Source organism: Lacerta agilis, chromosome 4 (genome assembly GCF_009819535.1).
Source record: "Lacerta agilis isolate rLacAgi1 chromosome 4, rLacAgi1.pri, whole genome shotgun sequence".
Classification (NCBI taxonomy): Eukaryota; Metazoa; Chordata; class Lepidosauria; order Squamata; family Lacertidae; genus Lacerta; species Lacerta agilis.
This window is the reverse complement of record NC_046315.1, coordinates 25,255,012-25,278,944: the sequence shown is the minus strand read 5'-3', so window position 1 is coordinate 25,278,944 and position 23,933 is coordinate 25,255,012. Positions and strand designations below refer to the sequence as shown.

Sequence of the window (23,933 nt, the reverse complement as noted above, 5' to 3'; positions counted from 1 at the left end):
TAAAACATACATTTAAATTTGGAGTGTATGTTTTTTTGAAGTTTAATAAAGATTTGTTTAAAAAAAACATACATTACAGTATGTACTAACATACAAAAACAGTGCAGTGTGTTTGAAGTCACATGAAATGCAATCCTATACATGTCTACTTAGAAGTAAACACCATTGATTTCAATTGGATTTACTCCCAGGTAAATGATATTGCAACTCACTGAGTCCAACCAGACTTGCTTTTCAGTGTATTTGTGCTGTCAATCTATAACCCAAAAGCAAAGATGCTAAACGTCTCTACTGTAAGTAAAATGTACATGTAGACATACACTTTGGTGCTTCTTGTTCTGGATCCTGAAGAGCATAATCTTTTATGTCATGGACATACACATATCCATCCTCATCGGCGGCATACAAATATGAGTCATCAGCAGTCACGGCAATGCCAGTAATCAAGGATTTCCCTCTTGACTGGAACACACATTGATGCAAACCACATTGTTAGTTAACACAGTTACATAAGAGATGGGCAACTTCTCTATTCTAATGGGAAGGGAACTTCAGTCTCCATGCCAGAAAAATCTAGGTGTCCTGAAGTTGTCATCATCTAGCACAGCTTTCCCCAACCTTGTACCGTCCAGATGTTTTGGACTACAACTCCCATCAACCACAGTCACCACAACTGTGTCACCCAAGGGCAGCCCCACATAAAGTGCATTGCAGCAACCCAGCCTTGAGTTACATCTAGCCCGTGGGCTGCCAAATCGCTGTCCCTGATTTACACCACATGGGGAGCTGGTGTTAATTGCAGCAACCCTCCAAGCAATTTGTACATGGGGTTCATATGTGATTAACTAACGTGATTGTGGCTTTGGGCTGTATATATCACACAAACATTTCAGCTCACAATACATTCAAACAGAGAATGTTAAGCCTTTGCTGCAATTAAACACAGAACCCCCCACCCCAGCAAACATTTCGGCAACTTCCCATCTGTGAAACTTACAGGTGCAAAACTTGCTATCAGTGGATCCCCAGTGCGCAGACTCCAGAAATACAGGTGGCCTGAAAAATTTGTAACAACAGGGGACAAACCAGTACCAAGCCAGAATCAAAGCAGAAGCATACTTTTGTGGCAACAAAGTACTCATGCGAGCAGAAATGTCTGAAGGCCGGTTCACATAACTACAGTGCCACGCTGAACGGGTGGCTTGAAGTGGCTCTTAACATTTGAGTAATCGTCATGTAACCAATGGGATTTGTAATGATGATTATAAATGGTCTAACGTAACAGCTCTCCAGATCACAAACCACTGGATTATGGGACACAGGGAAAACCTCTGGAGACTTTTTGAGACCAACAATTTACACCAACTGGAAATAGCGATGAAAGAAATCCAGTCTGTCAGTCTTGGTTGCTTTAGGACTAAACCGGAATGATGTAGTAAATGAAATCGATGCTTGAAATTCAGCACCCCATGATAGTACAACAGTGATGACAAATCCACAGTTGGTAGACCACACTTCTATACAATGTTTAAAAGGCGCAAGATGTCCAGGGCCGGACCTTATGCCCTCCTTGGCCCCTGCTCCACTGTCCCTAAGCCTCAGGCCTCTTATCTCTTCCAGGTACCCTTCCTTCAGGATCCTAGCACCATGCACAGCTTTGTTACCTTAGAAATCAGCATGGCAATTACTTCCTGCTCTGCAAAGGCATGTGCAAGGGCTTCTGCAGTGTTGTTGACAGGCAAACCTTTGGCCCTGCGGATGTCGCTGAACCAAAGCTCCCATCGTCCCTGGCCATGGGCCATGCTTGCTGGGGCTGACAGGAGTTGCAGTTGAGCCACATCTGGAGGGCCAAAGGACCCCCACTCCTGTTCTATATGCTTCCACTTGTACAAGAGGCTGCACAAGCCCTTTCCCCATAGGGGAGTTGCTCCAACCCCTTGATGATTTTGATTGACTAGGTTAAGTTTGGTTGCCTAGAGTTTTGGTAGGCTACAACACCAACCACATTTCACCGATCTTACCTTGCGGCCCATTGGAAACAAGCGAGGCTGCAGCCGATTCAAATTTCACCGCACGGGTCTTTAGAAAGATTACTCGGCTAACACTTGCATTGACAGCTGGGGAGGGCAAAAAGAGAAGGCTTGCTCCTTTAAAGGAAAGGTCATCAAATATTCAAATACTTTCATTAAGCTACAGTTAAAAGGCACAATTTGCATGCAAGCACTCCTGCCATTAACTTTCCTGATGTTTACATTTACATTTCCTCTCCCATGGATTTAAGATGCTTCATTCCAAACTGCCTGTTACTATTGAGTAGATAAAAGGTGTTTTGCTAGGTTGAACTCTGAAATGTATATAAGACTTGATACATTTTTGTGTCCGTATGCTATAAATTTATTTAATGCCGAATCAAAACTCTTTGTCTCATTGCACTTAACTAGGATGGGGGATTGGGCCTTCTCTGTTGCCATGCCTGAGACTTTGGAATTCCCTCCCCAGGGAGGCCTGCCTCACTCCCTCATGGTTAGCTTTCTAATGCAATGTAAATACCTGGCTGTTTTGTCAGGCTTTCAGTCTGCCAACAGACTAAAAACTAAATGTAATCTAAAAAAAAAAAAAAGTTAATCTAAGGATTGCATCCAACAATATGCAAGTTGCATTTCATTCACGCAACTAGAGTTGCCCTTTCTGTCCTTGCATGCCCCCAAAATCTGCTCCATGTAGCAATGTTTATTTCCTTATGGCTTTCAACCTGACCCTATGAATGCATGCAGAGTTGCCACAGCCCAAACAGTTGTTTGTACTATAGCAACTCAAATAACATCTGCGTAACAAATGGGACAGGGATGGTTGTTTAAAAGTCCTTATTCCAAGATAATAAGAGCTGCATGCCAAGATATCTGCTCACAATCACAATACTATTTGCAAGGGGGGCTGTGTGAGACTAGTACTATATTAGAGACTTCAGACCTTAACTGCAGATGTAGGGTCACTTCCTGCCCACCCATCTGCAAATTGGGAGATAACCAATTACAAGTGGAAAGTTGTAAAAACAACAAAAAACAGCAAGTGTCATTATATTGAGCTGGCTACATCACATCCTTGTGGGGTAGAAACTGGTGTCTCTCTCAACCATACCAGGCCTGTTAGCCAATAAAACAACTTGGGATGGGCTTCACCTTTCAACTTCCATGTTTTCCATGTCTATTCAATTCCACAGGCAATGATTCATCCAGAATGATTCATCCGGACATAGTAGTCCTGGATAAAGGCTGAATCTGTTTTCTGAAGTATTTTTTTAGATGAGTGAACTTACGTTTGGTACTAACAGAGGCAGCGGCAACAGAAGTGTGGAATTTATGACATATGTGACCCGAGATCATATTCCAAACAATAATTTCACCATCATAACTTGAGGTTGCAAGGAGAGTAGGTGGGCACTGAGCAATGCACAAAATATCTTCTTTGTGTCCCCGGTTCTGGGAGAGAGGGAGTGAAAAAAACAGTGCTGGTTGTCACTTGTGCTTGTTTCTTTGCAGCTGGACTTCATGTATTGATGAATGGGCAGTTCAAGCTTTGAAAAGTGGCACCACGTAAGACTGAATTGTGCTCTACCACAAAGCCTCAAACGTCAATATTATTGCTACATGCCCCCCCCCACTCTACCCCGCCAAGAACAAGTCTTCATAAAAGATGAAGCAGACCAACTTTTACCCCTTACAGGTATGGCAAAACTTGGCCCTCCAGCTGTTTTGGGACTACAATTCCTATCATCCCTGACCACTGGTCCTGTTAGCTAGGGATGATGGGAGTTGTAGTCCCAAAACAGCTGGAGGGCCAAGTTTGGCCATGCCTGCCTTAGAACATACAGGACTTCTGGGTTATATTGTGCTTATTATATGCCCTAGGAATTTGCTGAAGCTCAGCAGCTCATGCACAACCTTACTTACATACTTACGGGACCGCCTCTCCTGGTATTTCCTGCAGAGGACCCTAAGGTCCACGAATAATAATAGTTTAAGGGTCCTGGGCCCTAAAGAAGCCAGATTATGCTCCACCAAGGGCCAGGGCCTTTTCTGTGATGGCTCCAACCTGGTGGAATGCTCTGTCCCACGAGACTAGGGCCCTGCAGAACTTGATCTCCTTCTGCAGGGCCTGTAAGACAGAGCTATTCCGCCTGGCCTTCAGTTTAGCCTGATCCTCCATTCCTTTTTCCCTTCCCTTTTTCTATGAAGAAACCCTTTCTGAGACCCCACATTTAAATTCTTCCCTGGTCTCCTTGCTGGCCCTAGCAGGACTAACTTGGCCAGTTAGCCCTGGCGATGCTACATTTATGTTGTATTTTATGCTGTTTTTAAGCTGTTTTTTAAGTTGTTTTTAATCAATGTTTTATATTTTATATGTTGTATATAACAAATGTGTTTTATATTTGTTGTTAGCCACCCTGGGCAAGGTTTTTAAATCAGGAAGGGTGGGGTCTAAATAAAAAGTTGTTGTTGTTGTTGTTGTTGTTGTTGTTGTTGTTGTTGTTGTTGTTGTTGTTGTTGTTATTGTTATTTATTGGGCCCTCCTTCACAGAAAAACCAACAGTAGTCATTTGGTCTCTACTAGGGATGTGAGAGAAATCATTTTGCACTTCCTGAACAGATGTGCAAACTAAAATACAGAAATATTTCTTAGTTTGCATGTCTCCTGATTTTGCAATGCAGTTCTCCACCCTAAACATGCATTTAAAAAGCATATATAATGGGAAAGTGCTCATAAAAATGATATTAGTGAAAATAATGTTTAAAAAGCTTGTATTACAGGAAATTGTTTGCAAAAATGTGTATATTATAGAGAAAATTTCATACAGAAATGCATATATTAAATGAAATACACTCAAAAGACATATGAATTTTCATGCATTTTTTTTAAAAAAATTGCAAACTGATATGGAAATAGGGAGAACCGAACTTAAAGGCTGGAAAAAAGAGAACGGGGCAGAAACTGAAATTGTCTGGTTCATCCAATGCTAGTCTTAGGGTGGATCTACACACAGGGGGGAAAAACACTATAAAAAAGTCATAAATCGTAGAAAAAGAAAAAACGCTATGTAAAATTGCATAGAAAAATTTTGTGCTCTACAGCGCCGTCTGGTGTTGCATGTTTATAATGCATTCAAAACACTGTTTCTTGACTAATGTAGCTGAGTCCTTACAGTTTTATAATCCAGCATAACTAGCTCCATGCATACTATTCAAAGGTAGCAGTAGTAGTAGTAGTAGTAGTAGTAATAATAATAATAATAATAATAATAATAATAATAATTTATTACTTATATCCCACCCATCTGGCTGGGCCTCCCCAGCCATTTTGGACTTATTAAGGGAGAGGTTAAGTTCCAGTGAGCTGAACAGGACTTTACCTGCTTCAGACTGCACTGCATACCACCTATATGAAATTCTACATATCAAACACCATACATGTGCTCAGCATCAATAAATAGTTATCGAAGTATACAAAAAAGTCATTTAGATTTGAAGAAGGCCAAGATGGAATCTTACTATATCATCCTGCCAGTGGGCTTGAGGTTTCTGAAAGTGATGAAAGTTTTCTGTAGAATCCTGCAACATACATACATCCAAACAAAAAGATACATATGTGTGAACATAAGGATATATATGTGTTTTATAAGTTTATGACAAAGATTCTGTTTCTGCCTGTTCCTCCCCTTTTTGACTCTGACACCAATGTTGTTAGCCAGATGTGCAAAAAGAGTTTGGCCTTAATTCTACCATTCCATTGGCAAGGCTCAATATCTTCCCCACCTATTTTCTATCCCAGTGCTTTGGCACAATGTGAAATTTCAATAATGGATCATGATACTGTATCGAAATGCTTTTTCTATGCAATTTTGCTACTTACATAAAACAAGTTTATCCTTCGATCCCATCCAACACCTATGATGTACCTGAAAGAAGAGTTGGCAAACAAATGTTACATGTATATTTAGGGCTGCCATATGTCTGTCCAGGTGGATTTTTGCTGAATCAGCAAAATGTTCGCGAAAACCCAAACTTATTTTAAAAAATCTTTTTAAAAAGCACACACCCCCCCAGATCAACTTTGTCCTGATTTCCACTTTTGGGAATATGACAACCCTACACATATTAGATCATATTCTAGAAATATCACAACCCAATTTGGTTGGGTTCTGTTTCAAGGCACAGGAACAGAGGAAAATCCCTTAAACTAAGTCAGATCATTTGTCCATGCAGCTTAGTATTGTCTGCACTGACTGGCAGCAGCTTTCCAGGTTTTTTTCAGGCTGGGGTCTCTCCCAGCCTTACCTGAAGATGTTTGTGGTTGAACCTGGGACTTTCTGCATGCATTAACCCCCCCCCCGGTGTTATATTTCCCATGAAAATGTGTGGTTCGTAAACATTTTAACAAATAACTAAAAATGAAAATCAGAGGCTCTGCCACTAAGCTATGGCCTTTCCCCAAATTGGCAACATGAGATTCTAGAAGATGGATTGTCCCTTTGGCCTCTGCTTGTCCAGTGTTAATGGAAACTGATCTATTTGTCCAGCATGAGGATGTGGACAGAATCCTTGAAAAGGTGAGAGCTACCACATGTGTACTATATCCTTGCCCTTCCTGGCTCTTAAAAAAGGGGCAGCGGGGGACTGGTTAAGTGAGTGAAGGGAGTGGTCAGTGGCTCCTTAGAACAAGGCATGCCTAAAGGAGGCAGTTGTAAGGCCTCTACTGAAAAAATCCATACCTGAATCCCATCATATGGGATAATTATCGGCCAGTTTCTAATATCCCATTTTGGGGCAAGCTACAAGTGTGTATCTCAGCTCCAGGGGTTTTTTGGGGGAGGAGACATATTATCTAGATCCATTTCAGGCCTGATTATGGGACAGAGATAGCTTTGGTCACCTTGGTGAATGATTTATACTGAGAATTGGACAGGGGGAGCATGATGGTTCTGCTGGACCTTTTGATACCAGTGACCATGGTATCCTTCTGGGAAATAAATAAATAAATTATAGCCCGCCCATCTGGCTGGGTTTCCCCAGCCACCCACTCTGGGTGGCTTCAAACAGAATATTAAAATGCAATAGTCTATTAAACATTAAAAGCTTCCCTAAACAGGGCTGCCTTCAGATGTCTTTTAAAGTCTGGTAGTTGTTTTTCTCTTTGACATCTGGTGGGAGGGCATTCCACAGGGCGGGTGCCACTACTGAGAAGGCCCTTTGCCTGGTTCCCTGTAACTTGGCTTCTCACAGCGAGGGAACCGCCAAAAGGCCCTCAGAGCTGGACCTCAGCGTCCGGGCAGAACGATGGGGTTGGAGACAATCCTTCAGGTATACTGAACCGAGGCCATTTAGGGCTTTAACGGTCAGCACCAACACTTTGAATTGTGCTCGGAAATGGGCACCTCTCAAATACCTACCCATCTACTGTTTCACTTCTAGGAATTTCCTCCCCTCCCCCCCCCCCGGCCCAACCAAGCCGCAAGGAATTCCACACACAAATGTTGCAAAAACTCTTTACCTGATTGGCCTTTAGCAAGTAGGGAATGTGTCAGTGCGCATTCTGTCTGACAACTTCTGAGCAGGTCTCTCTAGGTATCCCTTTTATAAATAGCTTGATCTGCATGAATTAGCAGGTGACGGCATTTGGCTCCATGCCATTCAAAGCATTACTGGCTAATCTCTACATATTAAACACCTGTTAAAGGCATGCAAGGTGTTCGGGTCCGTCTGTCCCCCCCGGCAGTTTGGCAGCACTATTGTATGTATTCATACGCGATCAAATGCCTTTGCAATCCAATAGCACCCCATAGCTCAGTGTTACAGTATAGGCTCTGCATTGTAGAGGGCTGCACATTCAACCCTTAGCATTCCTTGCCTAAAAACTAAAAAGCATTTGAGGTAGCAGGAAGGTGGGAACGGCCAACCCTGAAACCCAGAGGAACCATCATCAATGGTCTCACAAAGCTGTTGTTGTTCAGTCGTTCAGTCGTGTCCGACTCTTCGTGACTCCATGGACCAGAGCACGCCAGGCACCCCTATCCTCCACTGCCTCCCGCAGTTTGGCCAAACTCATGCCAGTCGCTTCGAGAACACTGTCCAACCATCTCATCTTCTGTCGTCCCCTTCTCCAAGTGCCCTCCATCTTTCCCAACATCAGGGTCTTTTCCAGGGAGTCTTCTCTTCTCATGAGGTGGCCAAAGTACTGGAGCCTCAACTTCAGGATCTGCCCTTCCAGTGATCACTCAGGGCTGATTTCTTTAAGGATGGATATGTTCGATCTTTTTGCAGTCCATGGGACTCTCAAGAGTCTCCTCCAGCACCATAATTCAAAAGCATCAATTCTTCAGCAATCAGCCTTCTTTATGGTCCAGCTCTCATGGCATAGCTCATAGCTTCCCTGAGTTATTCAAGCCCCTTCGCCACGACAAGGTCTCACACAGTATAAAGCAAATAAGTCCTTACCGCAAGGATATTTTGTGGAGCACTCATAGGGTGTGCAATTTAGGTGACAAAGATACATGTCTGATTCTCAGAATGCCATCTGGAGAAGAGAAATGCACCTGAATATAAATAAATTAACCGCCCCTTCTGGAAGAGGTCACCCTTCAATGGCAAGACATAGTTATGGTGTGCATTGCTTACTTGTTTCTGTTGACTTCCACGTAGGTGCAGTCACAGACTTCGTCACTTTTGTCTTCTGCAGGTAAGAAAAGCACAGCAGCATTGCAACATCCAAGTAGTTATGAGTTTTCTACAGACATAACATTTTTTTTTGGCCGTTTGCGTCAGCATGCTGCTTACCTCTTTTCAACGTGTGCAAGCAGTGCCCGTTATTGTAATTCCAAACATTCAAGCAACCATCTCGTCCTCCTGTAATTAGTCTAGAATGTGAATGAAATAAACACATCGTTTATTCCACCTGCGTGGATACTTGTGTGCCAGGGGTGGGGACACACAGCTAAAATTTATATAGCGTGGGGGTTTCCCCCCCAAAAAAGGCTTATTTAGAAACATACCTTCTTCCGCTAGGATCCAAGGCGAGGCAGGTTACCGCAGAACCACCATGAGCATTGCCAAATTCAAATAAGTGCTTTCCGCTATCAAAATCCCACACCTTTACCACCTTAAAAACACACACACATACATAGGAAAGCATCTGAATAAACACCATGGTGAGGATTCAATGGCCCACATTTGAAAGAGAAGTAAAAATTAGTCCAGTTCTATGCATAGAGAGCAAACACCAAAAAAAAAAAAACTCAACCACATGTGTCAAAATGGAACAGCTATGCATTGGCACATTAGGAAATACACAGAGTTGGTTCTATTTTACAGTATCGTTTCACTTACAGAACCCTCACAGCAGCTCACGACATGCCTGAACACTTTGTTGAACTTGCAGCACAAAACTGGCTTCTTATGGGAAGTAACCAAGTGAGGATCTGGAGGCGATCTTCCTTATGGAGAATAAAAAACAAAATAAGTGAGGATCAAAGCATCAATACAGCAGTAAGTACACCTGTATGGGGTTTGTCTGGATGGCAGCCTCTCCAGAACTGTTTTAGAATTGTAGTATGTGGGGAATGTGGGGAGTTTATTATTATTATTAATTAAGTCTTGCTGCTTAATGTTAAGTGAGAATCAGCTTGGAAAAAAAAAATCAGGTTCTGACACCTGTCCCTTATACAGGTGTGTATGCACAGCTGATGTGAATATAGTTGAAGTTCAGGGGTGTGTCTGCTGAGCTAAATATCCTCATCTGGGGCTGGCAGGGGTGCTACTGAGTACTTCTTAATGGGCTTGAGGCACTAGCCCATTATAAAAATTTGCATTAAGACTAGGTATGGAAGGATCTGTCAATGTCAGTTCACTCCATTTTTCATTTTCCCAGTCCTAAACTCAGTTCTCCCTATTTTGCAGTCCAACAACGCCCCGGGATCTCATCAAGATTATTTCCAAAAACAAAATTTTAAAATGTTTGAAATTAAACATAGAATTTAACTTTGTAACATTTTGTGGTTTTGTAATGTTTTCATCTCTGTAAATTAACCCTTGTTGGCAGCAGATTCTAGTATTCCATTCTCCATAAATACAGGGGCATAAGAAGAGGGGAGCGGAGGGTGGTGGTCTGCCCCGGGTGTCATCCCTGAGGGGGTGACAAAATGGCATACCATGGGGGACAGCACTTACCGAGGGGCCTGGCCTGCAGTGCGCCCAAGGCACGTGTCTGTCCTGGGAGTGACGCGGTGGTTCAGGGCCCCGCGCTGCCCAAAACAGCAGCATAGGGCTTGTGTCTGCCAGGTGGACTCTGTGGGCAGCTCACTGCACCGCCCCCATGGGCAGATTGCCGTGGCGCCCTTGTGGCTGAATTGTCCCACCCCCGCCCCTCTGGGTGCTGGAGCAGCTAGCTATGCCCCTGCATAAATACAGATCTTCAATGTTGATGGGCCAAACTACTATGTGTTGCTCATCATGTGATTAAACAAATGTGAGTAATCATGCTGCTTTTATTTTGGAGAAAAAGAAGCCAGAGTTTTCCCAATTTGGAAAATGATCCCAATCTGGATTGGGCCTCAAACTAGTTTCCTGGTGTCAAATTATTTTTTCCCCCTGGCTTCTCCCTCCCACCCCAAATTCATGGTTTACTGCTAACATCTCGTTCACTCCTTTCTCCTGCTCTGGAGAGTAGGACTGAAGCCAATGGCTTCAAGTTGGAATAAAGGCGATTCCGACTAAACATTTGGAAAAACTTTCTGACAGTAAGAGCTGTTCAGCAGTGGAACAGATTCCTGCGAGAGGTGGTGGACTCTCCTTCCTTGGAGGTTTTTAAACAGAGGTCGGATGGTCATGCATGCTTTAGCTGAGTTTCCTGCATTGCAGGGGGTTGGACTAGATGGTCCTTGGGGGTCCCTTCCAACTCTAAGATTCTATGATTCTATTACTCTAAGGGCAAATATAAGTCAAGCATGGGCTGATTTTCAGAAGAAAACTGGCAAGGGACCCCAATTCAGATCAGAAACACTTTCCAGATTGGGGACTCAATGGCAGTTTTTTTCTCCAAAATAAACATGTCCATGAACACTCATTTAAACACATAGTTTGGCTCTAAGACCATGAGTACTGGTCTATTTGCTTTCTTCTTCTTTTTACCGTAGTCTTAGATGGAGAATAGCCAGTGTATCCGTGGCAACGCAGAGCGATCTTACGCCTGGTATGTAGTGGCAAGCACTAATCTCTCCTTTAATTCCACTGTTTTTTGAACAGGCTGTGAATAAGCAAGTCTGGTCCTCAACATCCCAAATCTGCAAAAAAATAATTGAGACACGCTAAAGACAAAGTACTGAAGACGTGACAAGTGTAACTCAGCGCATGCAAAAAAAACAGAGACAGACCTTCACTGTGTTGTCTGTTGACATGGAGAATATTTTGTCCTCTTCAGATATGTGGACATAGAAGACAGGGGCCATGTGGCCTCTGAGCATGCCTGTTGGCCTTCTGCAATTGGACCAGAACATTAAAGACTGAGCAGCTTCAGACATATAATGAAACAAAAGAGATGGATTAACATTGGCACTACTGTAACTGAAACACATACGAATGAGGGAGAATTGTAGTACCAAGTGAGAAAGTGGATGAGCTAGTACAGTATCGCCACACCTACACCATACATTTAAAGTGTTCTTAAACCACTTCAACAGTCAGGGATTTCCCCCCCCCCAAAAAAAAAGAATAATGGGAACTGTAGTTTGTACAGAGTGCTGAGAGTGGGTAGAACATTCACCAACTACAGTTCTCAGGATTCTTTTGCAGGAAGCTTTGACTGCTGAGGTGATATAAGAGAGCTTTACATGTATCGTGTGGGCATGACCTGTGATTCTTTTGTTCTTGGCTCTGCCTGCCTCAGGTTTTCATGCAATGTTAAGACACCAGTTGGATTCAATCACCCTAACTGTCAATAACCCTCTGGCAGACAGGCCTGGATGTCAGCACAAAGGTTCTGCCTGCATTAAACATTTAAAGCAGTATCATACCGCTTTAAAAAGTCATGGCTCCTCCTAACTAATCCTGTATAGTTTGTTAAGGGGTGCTGAGTGTTGCTAGGAGACCCCCCTCACAGAGTTACAGTTCTCAGAGTGGTTTAACAATCCATCCCTCGTCCCAGGAAACTCTAGGATTCATTAAGAGTTTATTGATGTAGCTGTGGTTTATAGGTCCATCTATGCAATATTTCAGAAGACAAATCACAGCAATCTATTTGTTCTAAATGATAATAGTTTATAACTAATGGCACAAAGAGTTTAACAAAACCTTAAAAGAACAGCTGCAGCAATGCAATAAAATCTTACCCAGGCATATAGGGATTCCACATCCGAATGATTCGATCCATCCCACCAGTTACAATAAGGTTATTCTTTTTACTAAGTGCAAATGTTTTCACTCCTTTGTGGACTCGAAAAACAATCTGATCCCCCTCAGCTCTATGGGAGGGAGATCCTAGGACCGACTGTGCTTTTCTTGCCTTTGAATCTTTCCTGTGTTCCTTTATTTCCTTCATCTGTTGCTCAACGTTGGTTGCTCCCACAACGCAACCTGTAGAAGGGGAAATGTTTCTGAATCAACTGTCAGGCCTCAAGTAGACTTTGACACGATTGATAATACACAATAAACACCCTTACATTTTGGGATTGGAAAATGTGGACCATTTTAACATTTAAGAAAATGGGAGGGAGATTCTTGCAGTGTTTGAAGCTGCACGATTTCCCACATTCTAGTTACAGTGGTACCTCGGGTTACATACGCTTCAGGTTACATACGCTTCAGGTTACATACTCTGCTAACCCAGAAATAACGCTTCAGGTTAAGAACTTTGCTTCAGGATAAGAACAGAAATCGTGCTTTGGCGATGCAGCAGCAGCAGCAGGAGCTAAAGTGGTGCTTCAGGTTAAGAACAGTTTCAGGTTAAGAACAGACCTCCGGAACGAATTAATTACATAACCAGAGGTACCACTGTAAAAGGAAAGAACATGTAAACTCTACAGGCAGGTCTGACAGATAAGACCGTTTAGGCATCAAGAAACTGCTCTCAGGGAAAGATGATTTCACACACTGCTCAGATAGGCAGATAGTTATAGGGAATGGGGTGTGTGGGTCTGGCTGAAAAGCACTGGAGATAAGAGAAATTGCCTTCATAACAGAGATGACAGTAAAAGAGACAAAAGGCCTCAACCTCCAATCATGTAATCTGCATGTCTGCCTACCTCCATTTTCTCATTTCCTAGCACACCACAGCTCTATCCCAAAACCAAATGTTGAAGCGAATATTTCTGCTGTGTGGAATCTACCATGAGTAGAACCTGCCATTAGAAGTACGTAAGCAGAGCCCTGTTGGATCTGTCTACTCCAGCCAGTTAGGTAATTTTGGGCCCTCACAATGTCTATTACTTCTACCGTATTTTTCGCTCCATAAGATGCACTTTTTTCCTCCTAAAAATTAAGGGGAAATACCTGTGCGTCTTATGGAGCGAGTGGTGGTCCCTGGAGCCGAATTGCCCAGGGGCCAAAAGCAGGTAGTGCTTGTTATTTTACAAAGAGAAAAAGGGGTGTTGAAAGGACCCCGCTCAGCAGCTGATCAGCAACAGATCGGGAGAGAGATAAGAGTCCCGGCTCCCTTTCGGCCCGCCCCCTCGCCCAGGCCTCCTTTGTTGAATGTGCTGCAGGGGGAGGTTGTTTGTTTCCCCAGCGACTTGCTGATTAGATTATCTGTCTGGAAACTAGAAATGGCTCCCTTTCCTTCAGAAGCTGCAGAAATGTGAGTTAAACCCCATTAAAAATGGGGCTTTTCCTCTTTGCTTTTTCTCCCTTTGCAAAAAAGCTACAAAACTTTTAGCTGGTCCTCAAAAAAACCCAGGGCTTTTCCCTTTGCAAAAAAAGAGCTGCAAAACTTTTAGCTGATCCTCAGAAAAACAGGGCTTTGTAAAAAAGCTGCAAAACTTTTAGCTGATCCTCAAAAAACCCCAGGGCTTTTCCCTTTGCAAAAAAGCTGCAAAACTTTTAGCTGATCCTCAAACAAACAAACAAACAAATAAACAGGGCTTTTCCCTTTGCAAAAAAAAGCTGTAAAACTTTTTGTTGTTGCTGTTGTTCAGTCGTTCAGTCGTGTCCGACTCTTCGTGACCCCATGGACCAGAGCACGCCAGGCACGCCTATCCTTCACTGCCTCCCGCAGTTTGGCCAAACTCATGCCAGTCGCTTCGAGAACACTGTCCAACCATCTCATCCTCTGTCGTCCCCTTCTCCTTGTGCCCTCCATCTTTCCCAGCATCAGGGTCTTTTCTAGGGAGTCTTCTCTTCCCATGAGGTGGCCAAAGTACTGGAGCCTCAACTTCAGGATCTGTCCTTCTAGTGAGCACTCAGGGCTGATTTCTTTGAGAATGGATAGGTTTGATCTTCTTGCAGTCCATGGGACTCTCAAGAGTCTCCTCCAGCACCATAATTCAAAAGCATCAATTCTTCGGCGATCAGCCTTGTTGATGGTCCAGCTCTCACTTCCGTACATTACTACTGGGAAAACCATAGCTTTAACTATACGGACCTTTGTCGGCAAGGTGATGTCTTTGCTTTTTAAGATGCTGTCTAGGTTTGTCATTGCTTTTCTCCCAAGAAGCAGGCGTCTTCTAATTTCGTGACTGCTGTCACCATCTGCAGTGATCATGGAACCCAAGAAAGTGAAATCTCTCACTGCCTCCGTTTCTTCCCCTTCTATTTGCCAGGAGGTGATGGGACCAGTGGCCATGATCTTAGTTTTTTTGATGTTGAGCTTCAGACCATATTTTGCGCTCTCCTCTTTCACCCTCATTAAAAGGTTCTTTAATTCCTCCTCACTTTCTGCCATCAAGGTAGTATCATCAGCGTATCTGAGGTTGTTGATATTTTTTCCGGCAATCTTAATTCCTGTTTGGGATTCATCCAGTCCAGCCTTTCGCATGATGAATTCTGCATATAAGTTAAATAAGCAGGGAGACAATATACAGCCTTGTCGTACTCCTTTCCCAATTTTGAACCAATCAGTTGTTCCATATCCAGTTCTAACTGTAGCTTCTTGTCCCACATAGAGATTTCTCAGGAGACAAATGAGGTGATCCGGCACTCCCATTTCTTTAAGAACTTGCCATAGTTTGCTGTGGTAAAACTTTTAGCTGATCCTCAAAAAACCTTTAGCTGATCCTCAAAAAACCAGGGCTTTTCCCTTTGCAAAAAAGCTGCAAAACTTTTAGCTGATCCTCAAACAAACAAACAAATAAACAGGGCTTTTCCCTTTGCAAAAAAAGCTGTAAAACTTTTAGCTGATCCTCAAAAAACCAGGGCTTTTCCCTTTGCAAAAAAAGCTGCAAAACTTTTAGCGGATCCTCAAAAAAACAGGGCTTTTAGAGGAGGAAAACCAGAAAAAAAAATTCTTGTTTCCTCCTCTAAAAACGAGGTGTGCCCTATGGTCCGGTGCGCCCTATGGAGCGGAAAAATACGGTAAATTGGCAAGATGTCTGGATTTTTGTGATTTTCCCAAAAGAAGCTCAAAACCTTTCCCTGTTGGTATATGCCACACTACTTTTAATTCTTATTGATGAATTTATTGTTGTTTATTTATATGCTAGTGTGTTTGATATTATTGTGATTGCAATGCTCATTGCTTTTTTTTAACACTACTGTGATTATTGTGAGCCGCTTTGAGCTCAACAATTGAAAAGCAGAGTACAGCTATTAAATCAGATCAAAAATCAAACCTCTGGAGGCCAGAGGTTCCTCACCCTGCTCTAAACTCTTCATCCTGACTGATCACATGGAGGGTACTTGCAACGTGACTACAACACTGTAACATGGGAAGGAAAAGAAATTGTATATAAGCCAAGCAAACGGAAACATGTAAGAACAACTTCCCGGATTTAAAAGCAGAAATATAATTACCTATTACTACGGCTGTAGGCTCGTGGCTTGAAGCAGAAATGACTGCTTTAATAGAATCATAGTAATTCAGCTAAAAAGACAGAAAACAATAATATATTATCAAAACGCTACAAAATATTGGTTAAATAATGTTGTGTTGTGAGATTGTTTTATAATTGTATTTGGCCCAAATTTACAATGTTTACCTGAGTAACCCAGTCTCCATGAACTTTCCAACGGATGTAAGTGACATTAGGAGAAAGAGTCGCATTCTCAAGGCTAATATTTGGAAGGTTTTCTGATTTGGGCAGCTTCTTCCACGTTCTGAAACATGTTCAGAGAACATAATAACATTAAAGAAAATTAATAAGCTTGTCCATCCTAACAGGTTCCTAATTTGGCCATTTATCGGCATAGGAAGCACCTGATCTTTGTTTTGTGATTTGCAAAATGTTGTGAGTTCGTTAGTGGAAGCTCTCAGAGCCCCAGCACGTTCTGTTGTTTCATAGTTCACCTCACAGGTCCCTAACCTTTCTCATCTGTGGGCTCTAAAGCCAATTGCAGCACCTTCATAATTGACTGAAGAGGACACTGTACTACTGGCTAGAGAGAGCACTTAGTTCTTGCATGACCTTCCAATTAAGTACTGAAACACAGAGTCAAGTTATCTCCCTTTGTTGAGAAGAATAGATACTCCTCTTCCCCTTCTGTTCAGCTGGAAAATGTCCTCCTAGATGCCACCCTAACTTTTTGTTAGTTTTGTATTTCTATCTGCAGCAGAGCAGAGACAAGGAAGCAGAGAAATAATGCTCCTCTGCATTAGAGTTCAGTTGCCACATCATGGTCATGTGTATTGCAGAAGAGCTTAGTCCCTGTACAGCAAACCACCAATTTATACAGGGGTTACGTTCCAAGGATCATGCCTAAAGCCAAAATCGCATATACAGTCATACCTTGGTTTACAACCATAATCCGTTCTGGAGGTCCGTTTGTAAACAGGTTGTAACCCAATGGGGCTCCCCCCCAAATGTTTGAAATCTAATAATAATAATAATAATAATAATAATAATAATAATAATAATAATAATAAATAATAGTGGGTTGTAATCCAAAAAAGGTTGCAAACCAGAACATGCACTTCCGGGTTTGATGTGTTTGTAATCCAAAACGTTTGCAAACCAAGGTACCACTGTAATCAAAACCCATTGGTTTCAATGGCAGGTTGGATTGCGAAAGTCATTTTCCCCAGAACCCTGCCCCCTTTCCACTCCCTTTTTATTCATCCATCCATCCATCCATCCATTTTTTTGCCAAATGCGTAAAGCTGAATGCGCACAAGTTGAATGTGTATAGGTAGCAGGCTTACTGTGCACAGAAAAGTCGGTTTCCAGAATCCAAACTTACTAGCTGCATCAGCCGTGTTAAACAGCCACCACTGTAGAAACACAGCAATACAGGTAGTAGCTCCAAACCTCCCAAGATTACGGGGGCCTCTTCTAGGAATTGTTTTCTGTTTCCAGGTTTGTGGCTACCGTTGCTCAGGGAAGTTGGCAACTGGAAGCACACCTTTCGTGGAATGATTAACGAAATGTCTCCTTTAATTCTCAACAGACACTTTCAAATACTTGCCTTAGGACCTCTCCCACAGAGCAGATGAGCAAGATATTGACACAGCCCTGCAATCACAAAGAAGGTGCACACTCGAAACATGCTGAAAACAAACTGCAGGAAAGGTCACAATCGGGCGGCTTTCAGGATTTTGAAGACAAAAACCCTGAGATGAATAGGATGAGTAGGATTATCTTGCAGCAGCTGTTCTTATTGATAGGGAATCTGTACCGATTGCCTGCTTTGCATGTTGTTATGGACACTGGCATGATTGCAAGGGAGATTTCCCATTAGAAAATCATGTACGAGAGGGATTTATTAGAGGGATCTCCCTTAGTCCAACCTTGCTTATCTGAAAGTCCTACATATCTACTTCATAATCCAAGGAATTAAACAATGGCTAGAGCGGGGATAGGGTGAATTGTATTAAGGGTAAAATATAAATGGTTTGTTATGGTACCCTCAAATCGGTGTGTCAAGATATTAAGTGTTTTTAAACAAGAAAAGGGATATTTTGATTTTTTTTTGTTATTAGCAGCAGTTTAAGGGAAAGAAGAGGTTTGTTTTGACTTGATATAAGAATAATATGTTAAGAAATGAAGTTTTGTTATCAATTATTATGAAGTTACAATATGATTTGATTCTATCCAAGATAAAAGTGAGATATTATTGTAAACTAAAAAATAAGAATTTAGGAAGATTGCTTAGATTTGAATTTTTTAAATGAATTTAATTTTTAGAGAGGTGAAGTTATTAAAGTAGAATTTGGATTTGAAACCGAAGGAGAGAAGACAGGGGAAGTCAACCGTAAAGATTCGGAACAATAATTTTTTTTTGTGTGTGTGTATTTAAATAAGAAAAAGAATCTTTGGTATGTTTGTATTTGTTTTGTCATAACTGTGGGTGGGTAATTGTCTGGGTTAATGTTGGTGTAGGTGTAGGATTATTCTTTGTTTTGAAAAAAACCAATAAATTCTTTATAAAAAAATAAAAAATAAACAGCAGCTGTGGCAAACTGTGTTCCCCACCCACTGAGTCTTAAGGCCTACAGTTTCCCTAGCAAGCATCTCCCCCCATACACACCTGGTCATCTCCGTAAAGAATCATGCATTCATCATGATCTGTGTAGCTGAATTGGAGGGGGGAAACAAAGAGGAAGAAAAATTAAGTATTCCTTAAAATCAGTGTCCTGAGCCAAAGTAATATTTTGGATTGCACAATAACTTCCAAGACAAACCTGAAGACACATCTAAAGGAGATTATGTTAACACCAAAGATTTTTAGCATAAACTACTGATTTTGCCAGCTTGTCTTCATGCAGTGCACAGTTAACCAATTGTTATAAGAATTCTAAGGTCTCAAATGTGGAATAAATGTTCATAAGTGCAGACGGTAAACACACATGCGTAAGTATATAAACCACAGTACTCTCCCTTCCTGTGGTTTCCTGCAGTCACGCTTTATGGAATCAGTACTCAGGGCATTCATCATTTAATGTAATGGGGAAATTAAAACAACAACTTAACACAGGCTGACATTCGGCCCAAGGAGACCCAGAACAAGTCCTGGGGCCTTGGTAGCTACTAGAGGCTGTTGGGTCCTGATTCTGAGCCTCCTTGGAAGTTCCAAGTAAGCCAACCTGAGCTTGAAGAAGAGGATATAAGTGTAATATATAGCCACACATATAGACAGGGGCGTAGCAAGGTAAATTGGTACCTGGGGGCAAAAATTTGTCAAATCCCCCCCCCCCATGCATGGGAAGGTCAGGTGGTACCTGGTGTGGAAAATTTCTTGTCAACCCCCCCCCCATTGATCCCCCACCACAAAAATGGTTTTACGTTATTTCATATTTTCTTACAAAGGAATAATAACAAGTAATAATAAAAAAACCTTTTATTTATATCCCACCCTCCCTGGCCAAAGTCGGGCTCAGGGTGGCTAACATCAGATACATAACATTGGTATAAAATCAAACAATAATTAAATTACCTCCTAAAAACATCTCAAAATCAAATTAAAGTCTAATTAGATGGCTTTCCACAGGGTTAGGGTTGGGAACAGTAAGTGTTCTCTGAACTGAAATTTCAACCTTCATGACATAGGAAAATAGCCAAGTGAACAGCTATTTTGGTGGAGGAGGGTCAAGATATTAACCGATAGGCATGAAATTTCATATATAGCTATATAATCCCTAGTATAGTAAGATAAGACCTTCGGAGCAGGCATTTTCAAAAAAAAAAATCCTTGATAATTTGTCATCCCCTCCATTATGGAACCTGGGGCGGGGGCCCCCCCGCCCCCTTGATACACCCCTGCATATAGAAGTATGCCATGATTATTAGCAGATAATTGACATAAGACCTGAATTTTGAGTGCCTTACCAGTAATCCACATTCAAAGGTATAGCTTCTAAACCGCTAATTTGAAGGTAGGGTTCAAAGTTGGAGCTTTCATAGAGCTGAAGTTCGCGATCCCTGTCACAAAGTTGAAATATTATATATTTTACCATCATGGGATGTATGTGCAGGTTTCCCAAAATAAGGAGGCAATTAGCATTTGAAGGAGGGATATTCCTTGTGAAAACAGTGTTGGGGAAAGGGTTCAAAACCTTCCCCCAGGTTGTGACTAACTGAGGGACCCTTGCAGCTTCTATTTGTTATCATTCAAAGAGGCAAGAGATTCCGTTTCTGATCTCCATCATCCCATCAAGTTGCCCCGAAGCCAATGCCCTGTCCACTATGCCAACCCTGTGACGCTGGCCAAGATCCCAAACTGTTTTGTTTATGCAGCTTTCTTCAGTCAACCCCAAAGCTTTGGACAAAAGAAATATTAGTAACAGGCTTTTATTTGAGCTTTTGCACATAGGGCACTTACCCAGTTCCCAATATCAACTTATTATACGGTGTCATGACAGTGAAATCCATCAACCACTTAGATTTTCTGTAGGCTTTCTCCTTAAAAATAAAATAAAAAGCAAGCAGTTAAATGCTGCTTGCCACCTCCAAGGTATGGCTTGAAGGCCATGAGCCCACCATATTGGTGAAGCAATGTAGATCTGGGTTTGGATGGGAGACTGCATTGGAGACACAAACAAGTATGCTGCCTTGGGTTCTGTGATGAAAAACAGGCAGGATTTAAATATAAAGGGGGGGGGGAATAAGCAATCATTCCTGAATCATGAATACTTCAGCTCTCATCTTTTCAAATGAAAATTGAACTAAAAGTAGCTGAGGTACAGACAGTCCTGGGTAGAAGATAGAAGGACACAAACCTTTTATGTTAAGGAAGTTCAGGTGAATGAGGAGGAACTTTTAAAATGTAATCTTGACAGAATTTAGGGCATAGGGTGCAATATAAACCAAAATAAATAAGCAGGCCTTCTGCCAGTCATTGCCTCTCAGCATAACCCACCTCATAGGGCTTTTGTGAGGAATAAACGAGGAGAGGAAGAACCACGTTTGCCGTTTTGAGCTCCTTGGAGAATGAATAAATGAGTAAAACCGGCCATCCCAGAACCTATGACATGAGAAAATGTGACATACAAACACCATCTTGCTTCGTATCAGCTTGAGCTGTGGTGACCAGAAGGAAATATGTCCGTCTTCTCGAGCTGTTATCAATGTGCTATCCAACAGCGAGCAAATTTTCAGCACAGGCTCTCCATGTGGGATCTCCTTTATGGTGGCAGGTAGTGCAAAAGAGACCTCTTTCAACCGGGCAGATGACTCATGTTGTTCAGCGTATTCCAGCTGCATATATGTGCAGAAGTCATGCTGGGGTGGGAAAAGTGACAGTCATTGTCTCAGCGCTCAAGAGGCCAGATCCCATGCGTATGTACTTGAAATTGAGTCCTGCTGTGTTCAATGGGGCTTACTCCTAAGAAACTATGCATAGGAACAATGGCACCATAAACACATCACTGCCAAAATGGAGCCAACTAATGTTGGTAATGTATGCATTGTGAGGCACCAGCTATAGGAGAAAACAAGACCCTTGTTGTATCACTAAGAAGTTCAGTGTCCACACTTTAAGGATGAAACTTCACATTGATAATGCAATCTTATATATGTGTATGGTTGGAGGAGAAATTTGGTTTTGTTTGTGTTCTGAGAACCAGCCCCTGCACCTGCCAAACCTTAACAAGGGCAAGGGAAATCATAGCATACTTTCTCAACCTTGGGCTCCTAATTGTTGTTGGGCTACAACTCCCACCCCTAGCTAGCAGGACCAGTGGTTGGGGATGATGGGAATTGTAGTTCAGCAATATCTGGGGACTCAAGGTTGAGAAAGGCTGGCATACTTATTTAGTGCCCTGTGTTATAGAGAAATACATTAACTTCTTTCTTTCAAAGGCATATTCCTTGACTTGGCATGATCTTTTCACCCATTGTCACATCCTATTTTAAGCAATTAATTAATTATCGCTTACTGGGGTTTCCAATACACACTTACCCAACAAATTCTGCCAGTTGCAGAACAGTCAATTTTCATGAAAAGCTTTTCTATTTGTTCATCACTCTGTAGGAGCAAAGGATGTACACAACAATCTTTAACACACAAACGGTCAAGGTTACATGAGGTACAGTTTCTAGCTTCAATCCAGCTAACATTACCTGCCCCAAATGGTGGCACCAACAAAGATTAAGGTCCAGTGGGGCTGTGCATGGAAGCCAGAGGCTAACAGTAGAATCCTATGCATATCTACTCTGATGCAAGCCCCACTGACTTACTCCCAGGTAAGTGTGAAGAGCATAAATACAGGACAGAAAGTGCTCCCCCCTCCCCCTCTCCCCATTCCATCTCATCTAGGGTATTAAGCCATTGCGGTATGGTTTTCAAACTGTGCTTTGCTTACTGCATTTTGTGACCCCATGCATTTCTTCAACGTGCGCTTGAAGTTTTCCACATCCAAATACTTATGTCCATTAATTTCTAAGTCCTGGAAGCAGATAAAGCAACAGGAAATATAGTGTCCTATTATAAAGCAGCAGACTTGCCAAGAGAGCAGCACAACTTTTCAAAGCAAGGCCTCATTCTGGTACTATTTCTTTCTCCCTGGACAAATCAAAATTGTAATCAAACCTGAATGAAAACATAAAGCACAAAGATATTGTATGTCTCATATCTTTGCCCCAAACTGGGTAGGCAGTCCCAGTGTATTGGGGTTCCTAGGGACCCTGGGCTGCTTTCGATGTCACAAGGCAGACCTGATTTGCCGGGTTTTGATCCTGCTCTGTGGTTGTCACTTTAACAGCAGTTTGATGTTCAGTAATTAGCAAGTAATAATATTTAGCGCCAGGTCATCATAATACAATTTGCCTGCTGATCACTGCTTCTTTTATTAAAGGCACATAAGCAAGCCATGCTGCTTTTCTGGTCTGATTTCTGCACATACAAAAACTCATTATGCTTCTCACTCATTCAGAAGTGGCTATTAACAGACTTTGCTGAAACTCCATGTCAAAGACACTTGTCAATACTTTGCTCATAGGGAACCCTTAGAAGGCCATGAAACCAGAACTCCCAAGATATGTTTGATTCATCTAGCCCTAAGGATGTGATTGGACCTTAAGATGCATTGGACCTTAAGACCTGACTTAAGGTCCTACTTGAGAGGTTCCAGTAGGCATCTGACTGGCCTCTGTGACAACAGGATGCTGGACTAAATGAACCTTTGACCTGGTCCAGGAGACTCCTATCTATCTATCTATCTATCTATCTATCTATCTATCTATCTATCACTTTATTTCAGCTTTAAGCTCATAAGACAGGAGGCTCCTATGTTCCACAGCACCTGGTTGACTACAGTGCATGGGGAAGACAGGACAGGACAAGGATACGGTTGCAGGTGAGGGCTGGACACAGGGACCACAAAGCCCTGCTTGAGATAACTTTGCAAGCTAACATATCAGAACTTATATTTATCATGCATTACATTACACCAGTAATGATTACATTGCTCTCTTAACAAAATTCATGAACACTTTTTCTCAATACTTCCTTCGTTCAAACTTTCTGAGGCATAAATGCAAGTTAAATAGGTGCCCTTCTATAATTGGTATGAGAGAACAGTTTGTTACAGTTTACAGTCAATATGTTAACAGCGAAACAATATATAGTGAAATGATATACATTATCAGTGAAATAATATACATTGACATGATTTCATTGGGATGGTCGTACCTGAAAGGCCACGTGTAGCTTTTGAAGCTGTTCCAGAGTTACTTGCTGCTCAATCTTGCCAAGACAAAAAATAAATAAAAATAAAATAATTAAATGATGATGCACATGGGCCCCTTTTAGGACTTGGGAGATGCTGATGGATTTAATGTTACATGAGGACACCTTTCAATTCATTGC

The 23,933-nt window shown here is 42.0% G+C and overlaps 1 protein-coding gene across 1 annotated transcript in view; it reads right to left on the bottom strand.

Moving 5' to 3' along the window:
* LOC117045428 (WD repeat-containing protein on Y chromosome-like) overlaps window positions 1-23,933 on the bottom strand; it is a 29,916-nt gene that overhangs the window by 5,125 nt on the left and 858 nt on the right. Inside the window, exons 2-24 of the mRNA XM_033146454.1 lie at window positions 23,757-23,810; window positions 22,429-22,512; window positions 22,026-22,091; window positions 21,116-21,346; window positions 20,448-20,527; window positions 19,955-20,047; window positions 18,657-18,702; window positions 17,595-17,641; window positions 16,172-16,289; window positions 15,987-16,056; window positions 12,374-12,617; window positions 11,420-11,522; window positions 11,178-11,329; window positions 9,378-9,480; window positions 9,044-9,150; window positions 8,829-8,908; window positions 8,670-8,724; window positions 5,908-5,953; window positions 5,547-5,606; window positions 3,317-3,479; window positions 2,022-2,117; window positions 998-1,056; window positions 321-462 (exon numbers count right to left, since the gene is read on the bottom strand). Of these exons, the coding sequence (XP_033002345.1) occupies window positions 321-462; window positions 998-1,056; window positions 2,022-2,117; window positions 3,317-3,479; window positions 5,547-5,606; window positions 5,908-5,953; window positions 8,670-8,724; window positions 8,829-8,908; window positions 9,044-9,150; window positions 9,378-9,480; window positions 11,178-11,329; window positions 11,420-11,522; window positions 12,374-12,617; window positions 15,987-16,056; window positions 16,172-16,289; window positions 17,595-17,641; window positions 18,657-18,702; window positions 19,955-20,047; window positions 20,448-20,527; window positions 21,116-21,346; window positions 22,026-22,091; window positions 22,429-22,512; window positions 23,757-23,810 (2,299 nt within the window). The remainder of the gene's footprint in view (window positions 1-320; window positions 463-997; window positions 1,057-2,021; window positions 2,118-3,316; window positions 3,480-5,546; window positions 5,607-5,907; window positions 5,954-8,669; window positions 8,725-8,828; window positions 8,909-9,043; window positions 9,151-9,377; window positions 9,481-11,177; window positions 11,330-11,419; window positions 11,523-12,373; window positions 12,618-15,986; window positions 16,057-16,171; window positions 16,290-17,594; window positions 17,642-18,656; window positions 18,703-19,954; window positions 20,048-20,447; window positions 20,528-21,115; window positions 21,347-22,025; window positions 22,092-22,428; window positions 22,513-23,756; window positions 23,811-23,933) is intronic.